The sequence below is a fragment of the Oncorhynchus clarkii genome, unplaced genomic scaffold (assembly GCF_045791955.1).
Source record: "Oncorhynchus clarkii lewisi isolate Uvic-CL-2024 unplaced genomic scaffold, UVic_Ocla_1.0 unplaced_contig_1615_pilon_pilon, whole genome shotgun sequence".
Lineage (NCBI taxonomy): Eukaryota > Metazoa > Chordata > Actinopteri > Salmoniformes > Salmonidae > Oncorhynchus > Oncorhynchus clarkii.
The window spans coordinates 20001-40591 of NW_027259114.1; the positions used below are offsets into that span (position 1 = coordinate 20001).

General features: G+C 55.7%; 2 protein-coding genes and 1 long non-coding RNA gene across 3 annotated transcripts; 2 read left to right on the forward strand and 1 right to left on the reverse strand.

Moving 5' to 3' along the window:
* Nucleotides 1-703: 703 nt before the first annotated feature.
* Nucleotides 704-15274, forward strand: LOC139399568 (potassium-transporting ATPase subunit beta-like). Its single transcript, XM_071144929.1, has 7 exons — nt 704-1142; nt 1854-1982; nt 11979-12092; nt 12368-12567; nt 12709-12771; nt 12936-13028; nt 14907-15274. Exons 1-7 carry the CDS (start codon nt 1031-1033, stop codon nt 15063-15065), a joined length of 870 nt encoding a protein of 289 aa, XP_071001030.1. The 5' UTR covers nt 704-1030; the 3' UTR covers nt 15066-15274.
* Nucleotides 15275-15827: 553 nt separating this feature from the next.
* LOC139399566 (uncharacterized) lies at nt 15828-16783 on the forward strand. The gene is made up of 2 exons (XR_011632080.1): nt 15828-16229; nt 16272-16783. It is a non-coding gene; the product is annotated as an uncharacterized lncRNA (long non-coding RNA).
* Nucleotides 16301-20536, reverse strand: LOC139399565 (transcription factor Dp-1-like). The gene is made up of 7 exons (XM_071144928.1): nt 20360-20536; nt 20020-20166; nt 19554-19622; nt 19257-19408; nt 18153-18319; nt 17518-17596; nt 16301-17290 (listed from the first exon to the last, which is right to left on the reverse strand). Exons 1-7 carry the CDS (start codon nt 20471-20473, stop codon nt 17164-17166), a joined length of 855 nt encoding a protein of 284 aa, XP_071001029.1. The 5' UTR covers nt 20474-20536; the 3' UTR covers nt 16301-17163.
* Between the last annotated feature and the right edge of the window lie 55 nt (nt 20537-20591).

Below are 20591 nucleotides of genomic sequence, written 5' to 3' on the forward strand. Positions count from 1 at the left end.
AGAGTATCACACCAAGGTCCTGGACATATCATTTAGTTACAGAACAGTAGAGTATCACACCAAGGTCCCTGGACATATCATTTATTTACAGACCAGTAGAGTATCACACCAAGGTCCTGGACATATCATTTAGTTACAGAGCAGTAGAGTATCACACCAAGGTCCTGGACATATCATTTAGTTACAGACCAGTAGAGTATCACACCAAGGTCCTGGACATATCATTTAGTTACAGAGCAGTAGAGTATCACACCAAGGTCCTGGACATATCATTTAGTTACAGACCAGTAGAGTATCACACCAAGGTCCCTGGACATATCATTTATTTACAGACCAGTAGAGTATCACACCAAGGTCCTGGACATATCATTTAGTTACAGAGCAGTAGAGTATCACACCAAGGTCCTGGACATATCATTTAGTTACAGAACAGTAGAGTATCACACCAAGGTCCTGGACATATCATTTAGTTACAGACCAGTAGAGTATCACACCAAGGTCCTGGACATATCATTTAGTTACAGAGCAGTAGAGTATCACACCAAGGTCACACAGCCTTCTTGGGTTCTGTTTGAGCAGCGAACACAGGGGATGTTGGGTGAGGTCACAGCAGGGTTGGCCCTGCCCCGCCCCCGTCTGTCCCTACACCCGGAGGCTGCCCTTATCACCACGTATAAAAGTCTAGTCCAAGGGTACGCAGTCACATAGTGTAGGTCACACCACAGAGAGAGAGAGAGAGGTCAGCTGTACAGTAGTAGAACTAGGAACACAACAGTAGTATTGTATTAGAATACAGGCTGAGAGAAACAGGCACAGAAACATCCCAAAAAAAGCAAAGGAACCACTGAGAGACGGAGGAAATTTAATGAAGACAAAAGTCCTACAGTAGGTTTCTCTCAGACACCATAACCAGGTGAGGAGTGAAGCCGGGTTGCCAGATTGTGACGAGGTATCCCTCCTCCCTGCACAGCATCTCTCCACATCTCCCACTGGTCTCTCCTGGTGTAGCTGGATCCTATAGCCCACCAACATGGCAACCCTGAAGGAGAAGAGGACGTGTGGCCAGCGGTGTGAGGACTTCGGTCGCTTCGTGTGGAACTCAGACACTGGCGCCATGTTCGGAAGAACACCTGAGAAATGGGGTATGTACTGCAGAGTGGGACAAGTGTGTGTGTGTGTGTGTGTTTGTCTGAGCTGGTAAAGAAGCTGTTGTTGGTTTGTTGGAGTATATGCAATATTCAGACTTAATTGAAACACTCATCTAAACTGGCTCCATGAGATTAAAGTGACCCGAGAGTACAGAACTCACACCTGACTTTGCTGTGTCCTTTGGATATCAGTGTGTGTAGTGTTATTTCAGTGTGTGTAGTGTTATTTCAGTGTGTGGACATTAGATTGAAGAGAGAGCAGTTTGACTGATAAGCTGGTTGGTTTGTGAGGGGAGACTTCTAACTCTGACCTCTGGACGATGTCACATTTAGATAAACCACAGCTCTCGCCCATAGAGGGCACCTTGGCCAATAGGCTTCAGTCAGTCATAAAGACACAACCAGACCACAGACAGGCCAAGAGGTGGCAGACTCCTTACCAACCAAGCCCTGTCATCATCATTGTTGAATGTAGCCAGGCAAGAGAAGTTGGCTAAAGCAGGAACAGACTGACTCCCTCTCTCTCTTTCTCCCGGTCTCTCTCTCACTCTCCCCCCCTCCTCTCTCTCTGTCCCTCTCTCTCACGGTCTCTCTCTCACTCTCCCCCATCCTCTCTCTCTGTCTCTTTCTCTCTCCCCCCTCCTCTCTCTCTCTCTCTCTCTCCCCCTCCTCTCTCTCTCTCCATCTCTCTCCTCTCTTCTGTAGTGTACATCAGTCTGTACTATGTAGCGTTCTATGTGATAATGACTGGCCTGTTCTGTCTGGCCATCTGGACTCTGATGTACACCCTGGACCCCTACACTCCAGACTACCAGGACCGCTTAACATCACCAGGTAACAACTGAGATGGCACCCTGCTATTCCCTATATAGTGCACTACTTTAGACCAGGACCCTATTCCCTATATAGTGCACTACTTTAGACCAGGACCCTATTCCCTATATAGTGCACTACTTTAGACCAGGGCCCACAGATTCAGCCCATTTGTAAAAATGTCCCTTCACTATTTACTATTTACAGTTGACTGTTTACTGCTCCTGTAAAGAAGTACATATTGTCCCTTGCATCCTTCACCCTCCCCTCCATCTCCTTCTCTTTCTGGCCCTCCCTGCTCTCTGTCTACCCCCCTCTCTCTCTTTCTCACTCTCTCCTTCTGGCCCTCCCTGCTCTCCGTCTACCCCCCTCTCTCCTTCTCTGTCTCCCCCCCCTCACACTCTCTCCTTCTCTGTCCCCCCCCCCGCTCACACTCTCTCCTTCTCTGTCCTCCCCCCTCTCACACTCTCTCCTTCTCTGTCCTCCCCCCTCTCACACTCTCTCCTTCTCTGTCCTCCCCCCTCTCACACTCTCTCCTTCTCTGTCCTCCCCCTCTCACACTCGCTCCATCTCTGTCCTCCCCCCTCTCACACTCTCTCCTTCTCTGTCCTCCCCCCTCTCACACTCTCTCCTTCTCTGTCCCCCCCCCTCACACTCTCTCCTTCTCTGTCCCCCCCCTCTCACACTCTCTCCTTCTCTGTCCTCCCCCCTCTCACACTCTCTCCTTCTCTGTCCCCCCCTCACACTCTCTCCTTCTCTGTCCCCCCCCCTCACACTCTCTCCTTCTCTGTCCCCCCCCCCCCCCTCACACTCTCTCCTTCTCTGCCCCCCCCCTCACACTCTCTCCTTCTCTGTCCCCCCCCCTCACACTCTCTCCTTCTCTGTCCCCCCCCCCCCCTCACACTCTCTCCTTCTCTGTCCCCCCCCCTCACACTCTCTCCTTCTCTGTCCCCCCCCCCCCCCTCACACTCTCTCCTTCTCTGTCCCCCCCCCTCACACTCTCTCCTTCTCTGTCCGTCCCCCCCTCACACTCTCTCCTTCTCTGTCCCCCCCCTCACACTCTCTCCTTCTCTGTCCTCCCCCCTCTCACACTCTCTCCTTCTCTGCCCCCCCCTCACACTCTCTCCTTCTCTGTCACCCCCCCTCACACTCTCTCCTTCTCTGTCCTCCCCCCTCTCACACTCTCTCCTTCTCTGTCCCCCCCCCCCACACTCTCTCCTTCTCTGTCCCCCCCCCTCTCACACTCTCTCCTTCTCTGTCCCCCCCCTCACACTCTCTCCTTCTCTGTCCCCCCCCCTCACACTCTCTCCTTCTCTGCCCCCCCCTCACACTCTCTCCTTCTCTGTCCCCCCCCTCACACTCTCTCCTTCTCTGTCCCCCCCCCCTCACACTCTCTCCTTCTCTGCCCCCCCCTCACACTCACTCCTTCTCTGTCCCCCCCCTCACACTCTCTCCTTCTCTGCCCCCACTCACACTCTCTCCTTCTCTGCCCCCCCCCTCACACTCTCTCCTTCTCTGTCCCCCCCCCTCACACTCTCTCCTTCTCTGTCCCCCCCCCCCCACACTCTCTCCTTCTCTGTCCCCCCCCTCACACTCTCTCCTTCTCTGTCCTCCCCCCTCTCACACTCTCTCCTTCTCTGTCCCCCCCTCACACTCTCTCCTTCTCTGTCCCCCCCCCTCACACTCTCTCCTTCTCTGTCCTCCCCCCTCTCACACTCTCTCCTTCTCTGTCCCCCCCCCCACACTCTCTCCTTCTCTGCCCCCCCTCTCACACTCTCTCCTTCTCTGTCCCCCCCCTCACACTCTCTCCTTCTCTGTCCCCCCCCCCCTCACACTCTCTCCTTCTCTGCCCCCCCCTCACACTCTCTCCTTCTCTGTCCCCCCCCCCTCTCACACTCTCTCCTTCTCTGTCCTCCCCCCTCTCACACTCTCTCCTTCTCTGTCCCCCCCTCACACTCTCTCCTTCTCTGCCCCCCCCCCTCACACTCTCTCCTTCTCTGTCCCCCCCCCCCCTCACACTCTCTCCTTCTCTGTCCCCCCCCCCTCACACTCTCTCCTTCTCTGTCCTCCCCCCTCTCACACTCTCTCCTTCTCTGTCCCCCCCTCACACTCTCTCCTTCTCTGTCCCCCCCCCTCACACTCTCTCCTTCTCTGTCCTCCCCCCTCTCACACTCTCTCCTTCTCTGTCCCCCCCCCTCTCACACTCTCTCCTTCTCTGTCCCCCCCCTCACACTCTCTCCTTCTCTGTCCCCCCCCCCCTCACACTCTCTCCTTCTCTGCCCCCCCCTCACACTCTCTCCTTCTCTGTCCCCCCCTCTCACACTCTCTCCTTCTCTGTCCCCCCCTCACACTCTCTCCTTCTCTGCCCCCCCCCCCCCCTCACACTCTTTCCTTCTCTGCCCCCCCCTCACACTCTCTCCTTCTCTGTCCCCCCCCTCACACTCTCTCCTTCTCTGTCCCCCCCCCCCTCACACTCTCTCCTTCTCTGCCCCCCCCCCCTCACACTCTCTCCTTCTCTGTCCCCCCCCCCCCTCACACTCTCTCCTTCTCTGTCCCCCCCTCACACTCTCTCCTTCTCTGTCACCCCCCCCCCCCCTCACACTCTCTCCTTCTCTGTCCCCCCCTCACACTCTCTCCTTCTCTGTCCTCCCCCCTCTCACACTCTCTCCTTCTCTGTCCCCCCCTCACACTCTCTCCTTCTCTGTCCCCCCCCCCTCACACTCTCTCCTTCTCTGTCCTCCCCCCTCTCACACTCTCTCCTTCTCTGTCCCCCCCCCACACTCTCTCCTTCTCTGTCCCCCCCCCTCTCACACTCTCTCCTTCTCTGTCCCCCCCCTCACACTCTCTCCTTCTCTGTCCCCCCCCCTCACACTCTCTCCTTCTCTTCCCCCCCTCACACTCTCTCCTTCTCTGTCCCCCCCCTCACACTCTCTCCTTCTCTGTCCCCCCCTCACACTCTCTCCTTCTCTGTCCCCCCCTCTCACACTCTCTCCTTCTCTGTCCCCCCCCTCACACTCTCTCCTTCTCTGCCCCCCCCCCCCTCACACTCTTTCCTTCTCTGCCCCCCCCTCACACTCTCTCCTTCTCTGTCCCCCCCCCTCACACTCTCTCCTTCTCTGTCCCCCCCCCCCTCACACTCTCTCCTTCTCTGCCCCCCCCCCTCACACTCTCTCCTTCTCTGTCCCCCCCCCCCTCACACTCTCTCCTTCTCTGTCCCCCCCCTCACACTCTCTCCTTCTCTGTCACCCCCCCCCCCTCACACTCTCTCCTTCTCTGTCCCCCCCCCCCTCACACTCTCTCCTTCTCTGTCCTCCCCCCTCTCACACTCTCTCCTTCTCTGTCCCCCCCTCACACTCTCTCCTTCTCTGTCCCCCCCCCCCTCACACTCTCTCCTTCTCTGTCCTCCCCCCTCACACTCTCTCCTTCTCTGTCCCCCCCCCCACACTCTCTCCTTCTCTGTCCCCCCCCCCTCTCACACTCTCTCCTTCTCTGTCCCCCCCTCACACTCTCTCCTTCTCTGTCCCCCCCCCTCACACTCTCTCCTTCTCTCCCCCCCCCTCACACTCTCTCCTTCTCTGTCCCCCCCCTCACACTCTCTCCTTCTCTGTCCCCCCCCCCTCACACTCTCTCCTTCTCTGCCCCCCCCCTCACACTCTCTCCTTCTCTGTCCCCCCCCCCCTCACACTCTCTCCTTCTCTGTCCCCCCCCCCCCTCACACTCTCTCCTTCTCTGTCCCCCCACCCTCACACTCTCTCCTTCTCTGTCCCCCCTCACACTCTCTCCTTCTCTGTCCCCCCACCCTCACACTCTCTCCTTCTCTGCCCCCCCTCACACTCTCTCCTTCTCTGTCCCCCCCCTCACACTCTCTCCTTCTCTGTCCTCCCCCTCTCACACTCTCTCCTTCTCTGTCCTCCCCCCCTCACACTCTCTCCTTCTCTGTCCCCCCCCTCACACTCTCTCCTTCTCTGTCCCCCCCCCCCCCTCACACTCTCTCCTTCTCTGCCCCCCCCCACACACTCTCTCCTTCTCTGTCCCCCCCTCACACTCTCTCCTTCTCTGTCCCCCCCCCTCACACTCTCTCCTTCTCTGTCCTCCCCCCTCTCACACTCTCTCCTTCTCTGTCCCCCCCCCTCTCACACTCTCTCCTTCTCTGTCCCCCCCCTCACACTCTCTCCTTCTCTGTCCCCCCCCCCCTCACACTCTCTCCTTCTCTGTCCCCCCCCCCCTCACACTCTCTCCTTCTCTGCCCCCCCCTCACACTCTCTCCTTCTCTGTCCCCCCCTCTCACACTCTCTCCTTCTCTGTCCCCCCCTCACACTCTCTCCTTCTCTGCCCCCCCCCCCCCCCCCCTCACACTCTTTCCTTCTCTGCCCCCCCTCACACTCTCTCCTTCTCTGTCCCCCCCCTCACACTCTCTCCTTCTCTGTCCCCCCCCCCCCCCTCACACTCTCTCCTTCTCTGTCCCCCCCTCACACTCTCTCCTTCTCTGTCCCCCCCCCCCTCACACTCTCTCCTTCTCTGTCCCCCCCCTCACACTCTCTCCTTCTCTGTCACCCCCCCCCCCTCACACTCTCTCCTTCTCTGTCCCCCCCCTCACACTCTCTCCTTCTCTGTCCTCCCCCCTCTCACACTCTCTCCTTCTCTGTCCCCCCCTCACACTCTCTCCTTCTCTGTCCCCCCCCCCTCACACTCTCTCCTTCTCTGTCCTCCCCCCTCTCACACTCTCTCCTTCTCTGTCCCCCCCCCACACTCTCTCCTTCTCTGTCCCCCCCCTCTCACACTCTCTCCTTCTCTGTCCCCCCCCTCACACTCTCTCCTTCTCTGTCCCCCCCCCCTCACACTCTCTCCTTCTCTTCCCCCCCCTCACACTCTCTCCTTCTCTGTCCCCCCCCTCACACTCTCTCCTTCTCTGTCCCCCCCCCCTCACACTCTCTCCTTCTCTGCCCCCCCCCCTCACACTCTCTCCTTCTCTGTCCCCCCCCCCTCACACTCTCTCCTTCTCTGCCCCCACTCACACTCTCTCCTTCTCTGCCCCCCCTCACACTCTCTCCTTCTCTGTCCCCCCCCCCCTCACACTCTCTCCTTCTCTGTCCCCCCACCCTCACACTCTCTCCTTCTCTGTCCCCCCCTCACACTCTCTCCTTCTCTGTCCCCCCACCCTCACACTCTCTCCTTCTCTGCCCCCCCTCACACTCTCTCCTTCTCTGTCCCCCCCCTCACACTCTCTCCTTCTCTGTCCTCCCCCCTCTCACACTCTCTCCTTCTCTGTCCTCCCCCCCTCACACTCTCTCCTTCTCTGTCCCCCCCCCTCACACTCTCTCCTTCTCTGTCCCCCCCCCCCCCTCACACTCTCTCCTTCTCTGCCCCCCCCCTCACACTCTCTCCTTCTCTGTCCCCCCCCCCCTCACACTCTCTCCTTCTCTGTCCCCCCCCTCACACTCTCTCCTTCTCTGTCCTCCCCCCTCTCACACTCTCTCCTTCTCTGTCCCCCCCTCACACTCTCTCCTTCTCTGTCCCCCCCCCCTCACACTCTCTCCTTCTCTGTCCTCCCCCCTCTCACACTCTCTCCTTCTCTGTCCCCCCCCCACACTCTCTCCTTCTCTGTCCCCCCCCCCTCTCACACTCTCTCCTTCTCTGTCCCCCCCCTCACACTCTCTCCTTCTCTGTCCCCCCCCCCTCACACTCTCTCCTTCTCTGCCCCCCCCTCACACTCTCTCCTTCTCTGTCCCCCCCCTCACACTCTCTCCTTCTCTGTCCCCCCCCCCCCACACTCTCTCCTTCTCTGCCCCCCCCTCACACTCTCTCCTTCTCTGTCCCCCCCCTCACACTCTCTCCTTCTCTGTCCTCCCCCCTCTCACACTCTCTCCTTCTCTGTCCTCCCCCCCTCACACTCTCTCCTTCTCTGTCCCCCCCCCTCACACTCTCTCCTTCTCTGTCCCCCCCCCCCCCTCACACTCTCTCCTTCTCTGCCCCCCCCCTCACACTCTCTCCTTCTCTGTCCCCCCCCCCCTCACACTCTCTCCTTCTCTGTCCCCCCCTCACACTCTCTCCTTCTCTGTCCTCCCCCCTCTCACACTCTCTCCTTCTCTGTCCCCCCCTCACACTCTCTCCTTCTCTGTCCCCCCCCCTCACACTCTCTCCTTCTCTGTCCTCCCCCCTCTCACACTCTCTCCTTCTCTGTCCCCCCCCCCACACTCTCTCCTTCTCTGTCCCCCCCCCCTCTCACACTCTCTCCTTCTCTGTCCCCCCCCTCACACTCTCTCCTTCTCTGTCCCCCCCCCCTCACACTCTCTCCTTCTCTGCCCCCCCCTCACACTCTCTCCTTCTCTGTCCCCCCCCTCACACTCTCTCCTTCTCTGTCCCCCCCCCCCCCTCACACTCTCTCCTTCTCTGCCCCCCCCTCACACTCTCTCCTTCTCTGTCCCCCCCCCTCACACTCTCTCCTTCTCTGCCCCCACTCACACTCTCTCCTTCTCTGCCCCCCCTCACACTCTCTCCTTCTCTGTCCCCCCCCCTCACACTCTCTCCTTCTCTGTCCCCCCCCCCCCTCACACTCTCTCCTTCTCTGTCCCCCCACCCTCACACTCTCTCCTTCTCTGTCCCCCCCTCACACTCTCTCCTTCTCTGCCCCCCCCCTCACACTCTCTCCTTCTCTGCCCCCCCCCCCTCTGTCCCCCCCCCTCACACTCTCTCCTTCTCTGCCCCCCCCCCCTCACACTCTCTCCTTCTCTGCCCCCCCCCTCACACTCTCTCCTTCTCTGCCCCCCCCCCTCTGTCCCCCCCCCTCACACTCTCTCCTTCTCTGCCCCCCCCCCCCCTCACACTCTCTCCTTCTCTGCCCCCCCCCCCTCACACTCTCTCCTTCTCTGTCCCCGCCCTCACACTCTCTCCTTCTCTGCCCCCCCTCACACTCTCTCCTTCTCTGCCCCCCCTCACACTCTCTCCTTCTCTGTCCCCCCCCTCACACTCTCTCCTTCTCTGTCCCCCCCTCACACTCTCTCCTTCTCTGTCCCCCCCTCACACTCTCTCCTTCTCTGCCCCCACTCACACTCTCTCCTTCTCTGCCCCCCCCTCACACTCTCTCCTTCTCTGTCCCCCCCCCCTCACACTCTCTCCTTCTCTGTCCCCCCCCCCCTCACACTCTCTCCTTCTCTGTCCCCCCACCCTCACACTCTCTCCTTCTCTGTCCCCCCACCCTCACACTCTCTCCTTCTCTGTCCCCCCACCCTCACACTCTCTCCTTCTCTGTCCCCCCCTCACACTCTCTCCTTCTCTGTCCCCCCACCCTCACACTCTCTCCTTCTCTGTCCCCCCACCCTCACACTCTCTCCTTCTCTGTCCCCCCACCCTCACACTCTCTCCTTCTCTGTCCCCCCCTCACACTCTCTCCTTCTCTGCCCCCCCCCTCACACTCTCTCCTTCTCTGTCCCCCCCCCCCACACTCTCTCCTTCTCTGTCCCCCCACCCTCACACTCTCTCCTTCTCTGTCCCCCCTCTCACACTCTCTCCTTCTCTGTCCCCCCACCCTCACACTCTCTCCTTCTCTGCCCCCCCCTCACACTCTCTCCTTCTCTGCCCCCCCCCCTCACACTCTCTCCTTCTCTGCCCCCCCCCCCTCTGTCCCCCCCCCTCACACTCTCTCCTTCTCTGCCCCCCCCCCCTCACACTCTCTCCTTCTCTGCCCCCCCCCTCACACTCTCTCCTTCTCTGTCCCCGCCCTCACACTCTCTCCTTCTCTGCCCCCCCTCACACTCTCTCCTTCTCTGCCCCCCCTCACACTCTCTCCTTCTCTGTCCCCCCCCTCACACTCTCTCCTTCTCTGTCCCCCCCCCTCACACTCTCTCCTTCTCTGTCCCCCCACCCTCACACTCTCTCCTTCTCTGTCCCCCCCACCCTCACACTCTCTCCTTCTCTGTCCCCCCCCCTCACACTCTCTCCTTCTCTGTCCCCCCACCCTCACACTCTCTCCTTCTCTGTCCCCCCCCCCCTCACACTCTCTCCTTCTCTGTCCCCCCCCCCCTCACACTCTCTCCTTCTCTGTCCCCCCCCCCTCACACTCTCTCCTTCTCTGTCCCCCCCCCCCTCACACTCTCTCCTTCTCTGTCCCCCCACCCTCACACTCTCTCCTTCTCTGTCCCCCCCCCTCACACTCTCTCCTTCTCTGTCCCCCCACCCTCACACTCTCTCCTTCTCTGTCCCCCCACCCTCACACTCTCTCCTTCTCTGTCCCCCCCCCTCACACTCTCTCCTTCTCCGTCCCCCCCCTCACACTCTCTCCTTCTCTGTCCCCCCACCCTCACACTCTCTCCTTCTCTGTCCCCACCCTCACACTCTCTCCTTCTCTGTCCCCCCCATCACACTCTCTCCTTCTCTGTCCCCACCCTCACACTCTCTCCTTCTCTGTCCCCACCCTCACACTCTCTCCTTCTCTGTCCCCACCCTCACACTCTCTCCTTCTCTGCCCCCCCCCCCCCCTCACACTCTCTCCTTCTCTGTCCCCCCCCCCTCACACTCTCTCCTTCTCTGTCCCCCCACCCTCACACTCTCTCCTTCTCTGTCCCCCCCCCCCCCCACACTCTCTCCTTCTCTGTCCCCCCACCCTCACACTCTCTCCTTCTCTGTCCCCCCCCCCCTCACACTCTCTCCTTCTCTGTCCCCCCCCCCCCCTCACACTCTCTCCTTCTCTGTCCCCCCCCCCCTCACACTCTCTCCTTCTCTGTCCCCCCCCCCTCACACTCTCTCCTTCTCTGTCCCCCCACCCTCACACTCTCTCCTTCTCTGTCCCCCCCCCTCACACTCTCTCCTTCTCCGTCCCCCCCCTCACACTCTCTCCTTCTCTGTCCCCCCACCCTCACACTCTCTCCTTCTCTGTCCCCACCCTCACACTCTCTCCTTCTCTGTCCCCCCCATCACACTCTCTCCTTCTCTGTCCCCACCCTCACACTCTCTCCTTCTCTGTCCCCACCCTCACACTCTCTCCTTCTCTGTCCCCACCCTCACACTCTCTCCTTCTCTGCCCCCCCCCCCTCACACTCTCTCCTTCTCTGTCCCCCCCCCTCACACTCTCTCCTTCTCTGTCCCCCCACCCTCACACTCTCTCCTTCTCTGTCCCCCCCCCTCACACTCTCTCCTTCTCTGTCCCCCCACCCTCACACTCTCTCCTTCTCTGTCCCCCCCCCCCTCACACTCTCTCCTTCTCTGTCCCCCCCCCCCCCTCACACTCTCTCCTTCTCTGTCCCCCCCCCCTCACACTCTCTCCTTCTCTGTCCCCCCCCCTCACACTCTCTCCTTCTCTGTCCCCCCACCCTCACACTCTCTCCTTCTCTGCCCCCCCCCCTCACACTCTCTCCTTCTCTGTCCCCCCCCCCCTCACACTCTCTCCTTCTCTGTCCCCCCCCCCCCTCACACTCTCTCCTTCTCTGTCCCCCCACCCTCACACTCTCTCCTTCTCTGCCCCCCCCCCTCACACTCTCTCCTTCTCTGTCCCCCCACCCTCACACTCTCTCCTTCTCTGTCCCCCCACCCTCACACTCTCTCCTTCTCTGTCCCCCCACCCTCACACTCTCTCCTTCTCTGTCCCCCCCCCTCACACTCTCTCCTTCTCCGTCCCCCCCCTCACACTCTCTCCTTCTCTGTCCCCCCACCCTCACACTCTCTCCTTCTCTGTCCCCACCCTCACACTCTCTCCTTCTCTGTCCCCCCATCACACTCTCTCCTTCTCTGTCCCCACCCTCACACTCTCTCCTTCTCTGTCCCCACCCTCACACTCTCTCCTTCTCTGTCCCCCCCCCCCCTCACACTCTCTCCTTCTCTGTCCCCCCCCCCCCTCACACTCTCTCCTTCTCTGTCCCCCCCCTCACACTCTCTCCTCTCTCAGTCGCTCTCTTTTTCTCTTCCCCCTCTTTCTCTCTCACCGCCCCCCCCCCCCCCCCCCCCCACACTATCTCTGTAGTTTATACAGTCTGTGACCATATCTGGGATGGTGTCGGCTAACCTCTGCGTTGTGTGTGTGTGTAGGGGTGATGGTCTGGCCACCTACATACATTGAGGAGGATGTAATACTCAGCTACAAATTGTCTGATAAAACCAGCCAGAGGAAGATGTCCAACTGCCTCAGCAACTTCCTCAAACGTCAGTGTCCAAGATGGCACCCTACATAGTGGACTCCTGTTGTCCAGACCTGAGGCTTCCATCCCATTTCAGACTTGATCAGTCAATTACCTCAAACCAACCTACTACAGTTGCTAGTCAATGCTTTGACCTCCCTGCATCACAAATCATTAAATCCCTCATTTTTTTCCCTCTCCCTCCCCTCTACCTCTCTGTCTGACTCCTCTCTCTCCCCTCTACTTCTCTGTCTGACTCCTCTCTCTCCCCTCTACCTCTCTGTCTGACTCCTCTCTCAGCCTACAATGACACGTCTCAACATTCTAACCATAACTGCACCAGGGGAGAGTACTTCAAACAGGAGAAGTTTGAGGCTCCACGCCATACCAAGTACTCCTGCCGCTTCACCCAGAGCATGCTGGGACGCTGCTCCGGCCTGGACGACCCGACGTTCGGCTACAACGGCACCACGCCCTGCGTCATCATCAAGATGAACAGGGTGCGTTCAGTCACAGACCAGCTGGAAATATTACATTATGTTATGAACATGACATTTACAAGTGAGGATGCTATAACACATTATAATACATTTATAACCTATTAGGAAATTGCACTGACATGCATGATGTTTCTAACCCAGATCATCAACTTCCTGCCCAACAACGGGACTGGCATGGCTCCTCATTTGAACTGCACTATACTGGTGAGTATAAACCAAGATGGCTACTCAACACAAAGCCATATATTTATATAGAAATACATCTGTGGCTCTGCTCAACACGGCTGGCCAGGAAGACAGTTTCTCAGAACGTGAAATCTAGTCTGCCAACAGTATTTAATGGATGGTTGGTGTGTGTGTGTGCGCAGAGCGGCCATGAGAACATAGACATGATCGAGTACTTCCCCACCAACGGAACCTTCGACCTGTCCTACTTCCCATACTACGGCAAGCTGGCTCAGGTAACCACGACAACCACGTCTTCTTCTCTCCATGGAACTCATGTTATTTTGTGAAACTCAAATGCATGGTTCACTTACCCCTGGGGTGTATTCATTTGTCAAATTCCGTTGCAAAACGTTTTGCATTGTAATCCATTCACCATTTGATCTAGGAATCTAACGTAAGCGAACAGAGCAAAAAAGGAACAAGCCGGGGAAGGATAAACCTGAATTTGTCCCAATACAAACTCTACATTTTCGTGAGGCAAAACACTTCCCGTTTGGGGTAAATGGTTTCCGTTCGCAAAAAAGTCAGACTAATGGATACACCCCTGCATGAACCCCCTCTATTGATTTACAGCAATGGACACACAGTTCATTCAGAAAGTTCAGACCACTTGACTTTTTCCACATTTTGTTACGTTGCAGCCCGTAATGACAAAACGAAAACAGTAAAATAATATATGTTGCAACCTGGAAATATCACATTTCATTCACAAGTATTCAGACTCTTTACTGAAGCACCTTTGGAAGTGATTACAGCCTTGAGTCTTCTGGGGATGACGCTACAAGCTTGGCACACCTGTATTTGGGAGATTCTCCCATTCTTCTCTGCAGATCCTCTCAAGCTGTCAGGTTGGATGGGGAGCGTCGCTGCACAGCTATTTTCAGGATTCTCCAGAGATGTTAGATCAGGTTTAAGTCTGGGCTCAGAGACTTGTCCTTAAGCCACTCCTGCGATGTCTTGGCTGTGTTTAGGGTCGTTGTCCTGTTGGAAGGAGAACCTTCACCCCAGTCTGAGGTCCTGAGCGCTCTGGAGCAAGTTTTCATCAAGGATCTCTCTGTACTTCGCTCCGTTCATCTTTGTCTTGATCCTGACTAGTCTCCCGGTCCTTGCCGCTGAAAAACCTCCCCACAACCTGACACTACCACCACCATGCTTCACCGTAGGGATGGTGCCAGGTTTCCTCCAGATGTGATGCTTGGCATTCAGGCCAAAGACTTCAATCTTGGTTTCATCAGACCAGGGAATCTTGTTTCTCATGGTCTGAGAGTCTTTGGATGCCTTTTGGCAAACTCCAAGCGGGCTGTCATGTGCCTTTTACTGAGGAGTGGCTTCCGTCTGGCTGCTCTACCACCAGAAGGACAACCATCGGCACAAAGGAGCTCTGTCAGAGTGACCATCGGGTTCTTGGCCACCTCCCCCCCATTGCTCAGTTTGGCCGGGCGGTCAGCTCTAGGAAGAGTCTTGGTGTTTCCAAACTTCTTCCATTGAAGAATGATGGAGGCCTCTGTGTTCTTGGGGACCTTTAATGCTGCAGAAATGTTTTGGTACCGGTCCCCAGATTTGTGCCTCGACACAATCCTGTCTCAGAGCTCTTCGGACAATTCCTTTGACCTCAGTTCCCTGACGTGCACTGTCAACCGTGGGACCTTACAGACAGGTGTGTGCCTTTCCAAATCATGTTCAGTCAATTGAATCACAGGTGAACTCCAATAAAATTGTAGAAAATTCTCAAGGATGAATGGAAACAGGATGCACCTGAGCTCAACTTCGAGTCTCATAGCAAAGGGTCTGAAATACCGATGAAATAAGGTATTTGTTATTTTTAATACAATTTGCGAAATGTTTGAAAACATGTTTTCGCTTTGTCATGATGGGCTATTGTGTGTATAATGCCGAGGAGTGTTTTTTATTTTTAAATACATTTTAGAATAAAACTCACACAAAAAAGTCAGGGGTCTGAATACTTCTTGAAGGCACTTTTATCATAGTTTGATAGAGAGCACATCTTTGCCATAATTGTTAAAAATAAAGCATTGTGGCAGTTGGTCCCTCTATCCAACTATGGATAAACATAATTGGTATGAACCCTCTCTTGGTCTTCCTCCACACAGCCCACCTACGTTAACCCTCTAGTGGCTGTGAAGTTCCACCTGGTCAAAGAGAGGGAGGCTAAGATCCAGTGTCGTGTGGTGGCCCACAACATCGCCTATCAAGACTCATACGAACCATACCAGGGGAAGGTGGTCTTCCTGCTCAAGGCTCTGAAATAATATATTTTACTAGACAAGCCAGCAATCCAACCATCTAGGTCCTAACCATGGTCAGAGCCATAGAGCTGGATAGTGTTCCTCATCTTTGCAATTATGACAGAATGGGAAGTGCAGTTGAGGGCTTTCTCCATTTTAAAGTAGTCTGTGGGAAGATATCTTCACAATTTCGTCAACAGGTATGTCCTTAACCCATCGACGTTCCCACCCAGTTCTAGCCATCTATCCTCGTCTATGATCCCAACCAAGGCAATCTGGTAACCCATGAAAAAGGAGTCTCACACTAGCTCAACAACAACCTAATAACCAGCGGTTGGACAGACCAGCTGTCTTCTTCAGGGTATGATGGTAATTCAGTTATTGCCTCCGAGGTCCTAGAGGGTGTGGCTCTCCCTTTTCTTCCTAGTGTCCTACTCTGCCAGCACCTCACCTGAACAGATGTGTTTTTCACCTCCAGATTTCACCTGGAAATTCAACCATCTCTGTCCAGACAGTGGTCGTTCTGCTTCATTTGACCTCTCTCTTTTATATAGCTTCTAGGAAGAGCATTTAACATATAGTTAATGGAGTGCTGCTTGTACAACCAATACGTTACCTATGCATTGTATCATAATGAAACCTTAAATATTAAACATGTATTCAAATCCATAAAGACAACAAGTTCAAACACCCTCTATATTTATTCTCTATCATTTCCAAACTCATTAGATAACAGAAAGATAAGGTATGGTATTGCAGAGTCAACATGTTTTCAGGGGGGGGGGGGGGTCATTGTAGTGGACTCCCCTATTTTGGCTTTTGCCACAATCCTGAAGTCTTGAGCTTGTTACAACCCTATGAATGGCTCCATCCTCCCCAAAGTTCCCTTCATTGACAATACGCAGCTACTTCACTCTGGGTGTCGTTCATCAAGTAGAGCATTGAGATGTTTAGAATCATTTTGGTACGTTTCTATCTCAACGGGCTGCCTGCCAGCCAGGCAGAGAACCGCTTCCAATTTACAACAACGTTCTCTCGACTCCAATTCTGAGATTATGAACATGGTCACCTCGCTTTGAGAAGGGAATAGGGTGGCCTTGTCTCCTCTACCGTCACACACAGGGACATTTGGCCTCTGCTGTCTGTAGGTATTCACACACAAGGACATTTGGCCTCTGCTGTCTGTAGGTACTCACACACACAGGGACATTTGGTCTCTGCTGTCTGTAGGTACTCACACACAGGGACATTTGGCCTCTGCTGTCTGTAGGTATTCACACACAGGGACATTTGGCCTCTACTGTCTGTAGCTCTTCACAGTGACACGCAGGGCCAAGTGACTGTCCAAAAACACACATTCTGACCCATCTTTAAAATAGCTGCCAGAAGAAAGTCACACAAAATAAGAAAATATAACTACAAATAAGTAAAGTACAAAACACACACACACACACACACACTCTCCCCTGGGAGCTGTATAGGAAGTCATTTCACTGTCATGTCAATGACACACCACTACTGTTCATGATGTTAAATACTGTAATACAGCCACACAACGCAGATCTCAGGTTTCTGGAGGGAATCTTTCTGTGGCCGTGTATCAGTTCACTCAAGAAACAACAACAAAAAACTAGTTTGGCATGAGAAAGATCCCCATTTCCTGTAACGGGGAGGCGGGCTGAAGAGGAGCACGTTGTGGAGATTATACTCATAGTAATCACAGCTTCAGAAGGAGAGAGAAATAAATTAAATTCCCACAAAAGGCATTATACAGTCATAGTGTCAGCAAAGACTACGTTTCCCAGAAGGCCATTGCGTTGGTGAGCTCTGTGCATTCTGAAGGCAGTTGAGGAAGGAGAAGCAGGGGCCTCCTCGTAGATAGCTTGGTGGGGTGGAGGGAAGGCCTGAGATGGAGCTGGAGGAAGGGAGAGAGACTTGTTCATGGGACATGGGCTGCATGCATTCCAAATGGCACTATTCCCTACACAGTGCACTACCTCTGTGCCAATATGGCCGTGGTCAAAAGTAGTTCAGTATATTGGGTATAGGAAGCCATTTGGAACACAGCTGGTTAGTCATCAGACTGGGCTGTTAAGAGTTGGCCGAGTGAGAAACTACTGATTTAATCATTGTCGTCGTAGTCTTCGTCATCCTCTTCCTCGTCTGCCATGTAGGACACAGGGGTGTGGCCTCGCGAGGCGCTGTAGTGTGAGTCGTTGGAAATGGACGCCACCGTGCCATCGGAGCTACTGAATATACAGCAGGAAACAGAAGATGGAATTAGTTAAGACCTGCCTGTTACATCACTTCCTGTACATCAAGAAAAAAAAGAGCTCAGAAAGAGAGATCATAGAGTTGGATAGAGGGCACACTTGAAACAAAGCCTGTTGTAGCATGGGGGAAGCACCACCGAGGGCTTCCACCCTCCCAGACAGGGAAATGAGCTCTGAAGTACATCTCTATAGAAGAGATTCACCTTGTGTGACGGCGTCCTCCTCCGTTTGTAGACGAGGCTCCTGTGATGTAGACGTTGCTTATTGGACCCGTGGCCATTTCTGGAGGGGGGAGGGGGGGATTATAAGAACATACAATTTCTACCGCCTCCTTTACACAGTCCTGGCCGCGAGTATATCAGGCTGAACAGGGTGCCCTGTGGGAACCAGCCATACTGACCTGTAACATAGGGCTCCAGGGCTCTGGGCACCAGGGTGCTCTGTGGGAACCAGCCATACTGACCTGTAACATAGGGCTCCAGGGGGCTCTGGGGCACCAGGGGTGCTCTGTGGGAACCAGCCATACTGACCTGTAACATAGGGCTCCTTCAGGGCTCTGGGCACCAGGGTGCTCTGTGGGAACCAGCCAGACCGACCTGTAACATAGGGCTCCAGGGCTCTGGGCACCAGGGTGCTCTGTGGGAATCAGCCATACTGACCTGTAACATAGGGCTCCAGGGCTCTGGGCACCAGGGTACCCTGTGGGAGACAGCCATACTGACCTGTAACATAGGGCTCCAGGGCTCTGCTAAAGGCACCAGGGTACCCTGTGGGAGACAGCCATACTGACCTGTAACATAGGGCACCAGGGTACCCTGTGGGAGACAGCCATACTGACCTGTAACATAGGGCTCCAGGGCTCTGGGCACCAGGGTACGAGCTTCCTTCAGGTCCTCTGGTGAACACTGGCCCACCTCCAGACCACAGGCCAGACCCATTCTCTTCAACACCTCAATGTCATCATGGATCTCAAACATGTTGTCAAAGTTGAACAGGTACTCAAACCTGGAGGGGGGGCAGGAGAGACAGGGGGGGGGGCAGGAGAGACAGGGGGGAGGGCAGAGGCAGGAGAGGGGAGGAGGCAGAGGCAGGAGAGAGAGAAGGGGGGAGGGCAGAGGCAGGAGAGAGGGGAGGAGGCAGGTATGATTAGATGAGGTTTGGTGTTGAATTTGAAATCACCCCCATGTCCCAACCTCCAAGCATCACCCCCATGTCCCAACCTCCAAGCATCACCCCCATGTCCCAACCACCAAGCATCACCCCCATGTCCCAACCTCCAAGCATCACCCCCACGTCCCGACCTCCAAGCATCACCCCCATGTCCCAACCCCCAAGCATCACCCCCATGTCCCAACCCCCAAGCATCACCCCCATGTCCCAACCTCCAAGCATCACTCCCATGTCCCAACCTCCAAGCATCACCGCCATGTCCCAACCATCACTCCCATGTCCCAACCTCCAAGCATCACTCCCAACCTCCAAGCATCACTCCCATGTCCCAACCTCCAAGCATCACTCCCATGTCCCAACCGCCAAGCATCACTCCCAACCTCCAAGCATCACCCCCATGTCCCAACCTCCAAGCATCACCCCCATGTCCCAACCTCCAAGCATCACCCCCATGTCCCAACCTCCAAGCATCACCCCCATGTCCCAACCTCCAAGCATCACCCCCATGTCCCAACCTCCAAGCATCACCCCCATGTCCCAACCTCCAAGCATCACCCCCATGTCCCAACCTCCAAGCATCACCCCCATGTCCCAACCTCCAAGCATCACTCCCATGTCCCAACCTCCAAGCATCACTCCCATGTCCCAACCTCCAAGCATCACTCCCATGTCCCAAGGTGTCTCAAAGGGAGTTGGGACATGAATATAACACACAGGAGTGAAACAGGACTAGAGTAATTGTGTGTGTATTCCTGAGTCTCTGGTCTCTTACTTGTCGTTGGAGATGCTGCAGTCGATGACGGTCCTCTTGGAGGTGTTGATGATGATGAAGGGCAGGTTGATGACAGAGTTTGGGGGCGGAGCCCTGCCCGCTTGCTGCTCCGCTGTACGATTCCGCTGCACCAGGCGCTTGAACGCTATTTGCTGCACCGAGACATTCACACAACGTTGTGATACCGCTCAGTCAACGTCGTTGAGATGACATTCAGGCAACGTTGAAGCCACCAGCAAGACCGGGTGAGCGTCTTCTAATAGGCGTGTATGTTCCCACAGTGAAGGGGGTGTTTACCTGTAGAATGAGCTCCTGAAGCTGAGACTGTTTCTGGTTGATCCTCTCTAGTCGTCTCTGTCTCTCCACCTGACAATGACAGGAATACATCAAGCTCTGACCCTCCCGATCTCTTACACCTCCGGGCTCTGACCCTCCCGATCTCTTACACCTCCGGGCTCTGACCCTCCCGATCTCTTACACCTCCGGGCTCTGACCCTCCCGATCTCTTACACCTCCGGGCTCTGACCCTCCCGATCTCTTACACCTCCGGGCTCTGACCCTCCCGATCTCTTACACCTCCGGGCTCTGACCCTCCCGATCTCTTACACCTCCGGGCTCTGACCCTCCCGATCTCTTACACCTCCGGGCTCTGACCCTCCCGATCTCTTACACCTCCGGGCTCTGACCCTCCCGATCTTACACCTCCGGGCTCTGACACTCCTGGGCTGAGTTGGTGGGCAGGCCGATCCACCTGATCTCTTACCTCCAGGCTCTGACACTCCTGGGCTGAGTTGGTGGGCAGGCCGATCCACCGGATCTCTTTCTTCTCTTTAGAGATGATGTTCATGGCCATGAGCACGTTGAGCGCGTCGTACACACGCCGTCGGATGTTCTTCTGGTCATAGGAATGCTGCGGAGGGGAGAGAGAGACAGAGCTGCTGTCGTTTCCCCAATGGCTCTCTATTCCCTTTATAGTGCACTACTTCTGACTCGGGGCCCATTAGGGCTGTACAGAACCAGTGTGCATCTTGGACTCGGATTGGGCTATTTGTTGTACGGATGAAACCCTGGTCTGATGGTTTTTGATTGGCTGTGTTTCTCACCGAGTCGCCGGGCGAGAGGAGGGTGTCGTTGGCGCTGAACTCTGCCACGAGCTCGTCAGCCACCTCATTGTAGGTAGTTACTCCCTTCTTCTGCACCTTCTCACACACCTTCATGGAGAAATGCCTAAGACCCTTCCCGTTCTTATCCCCCTTCTTACCAGTACCACGCTTCCTGGAACACAGGCAGAGCAGGAGTTTGAGAGAAGAAGGCAGAACAGGAATTTGAGAGAAG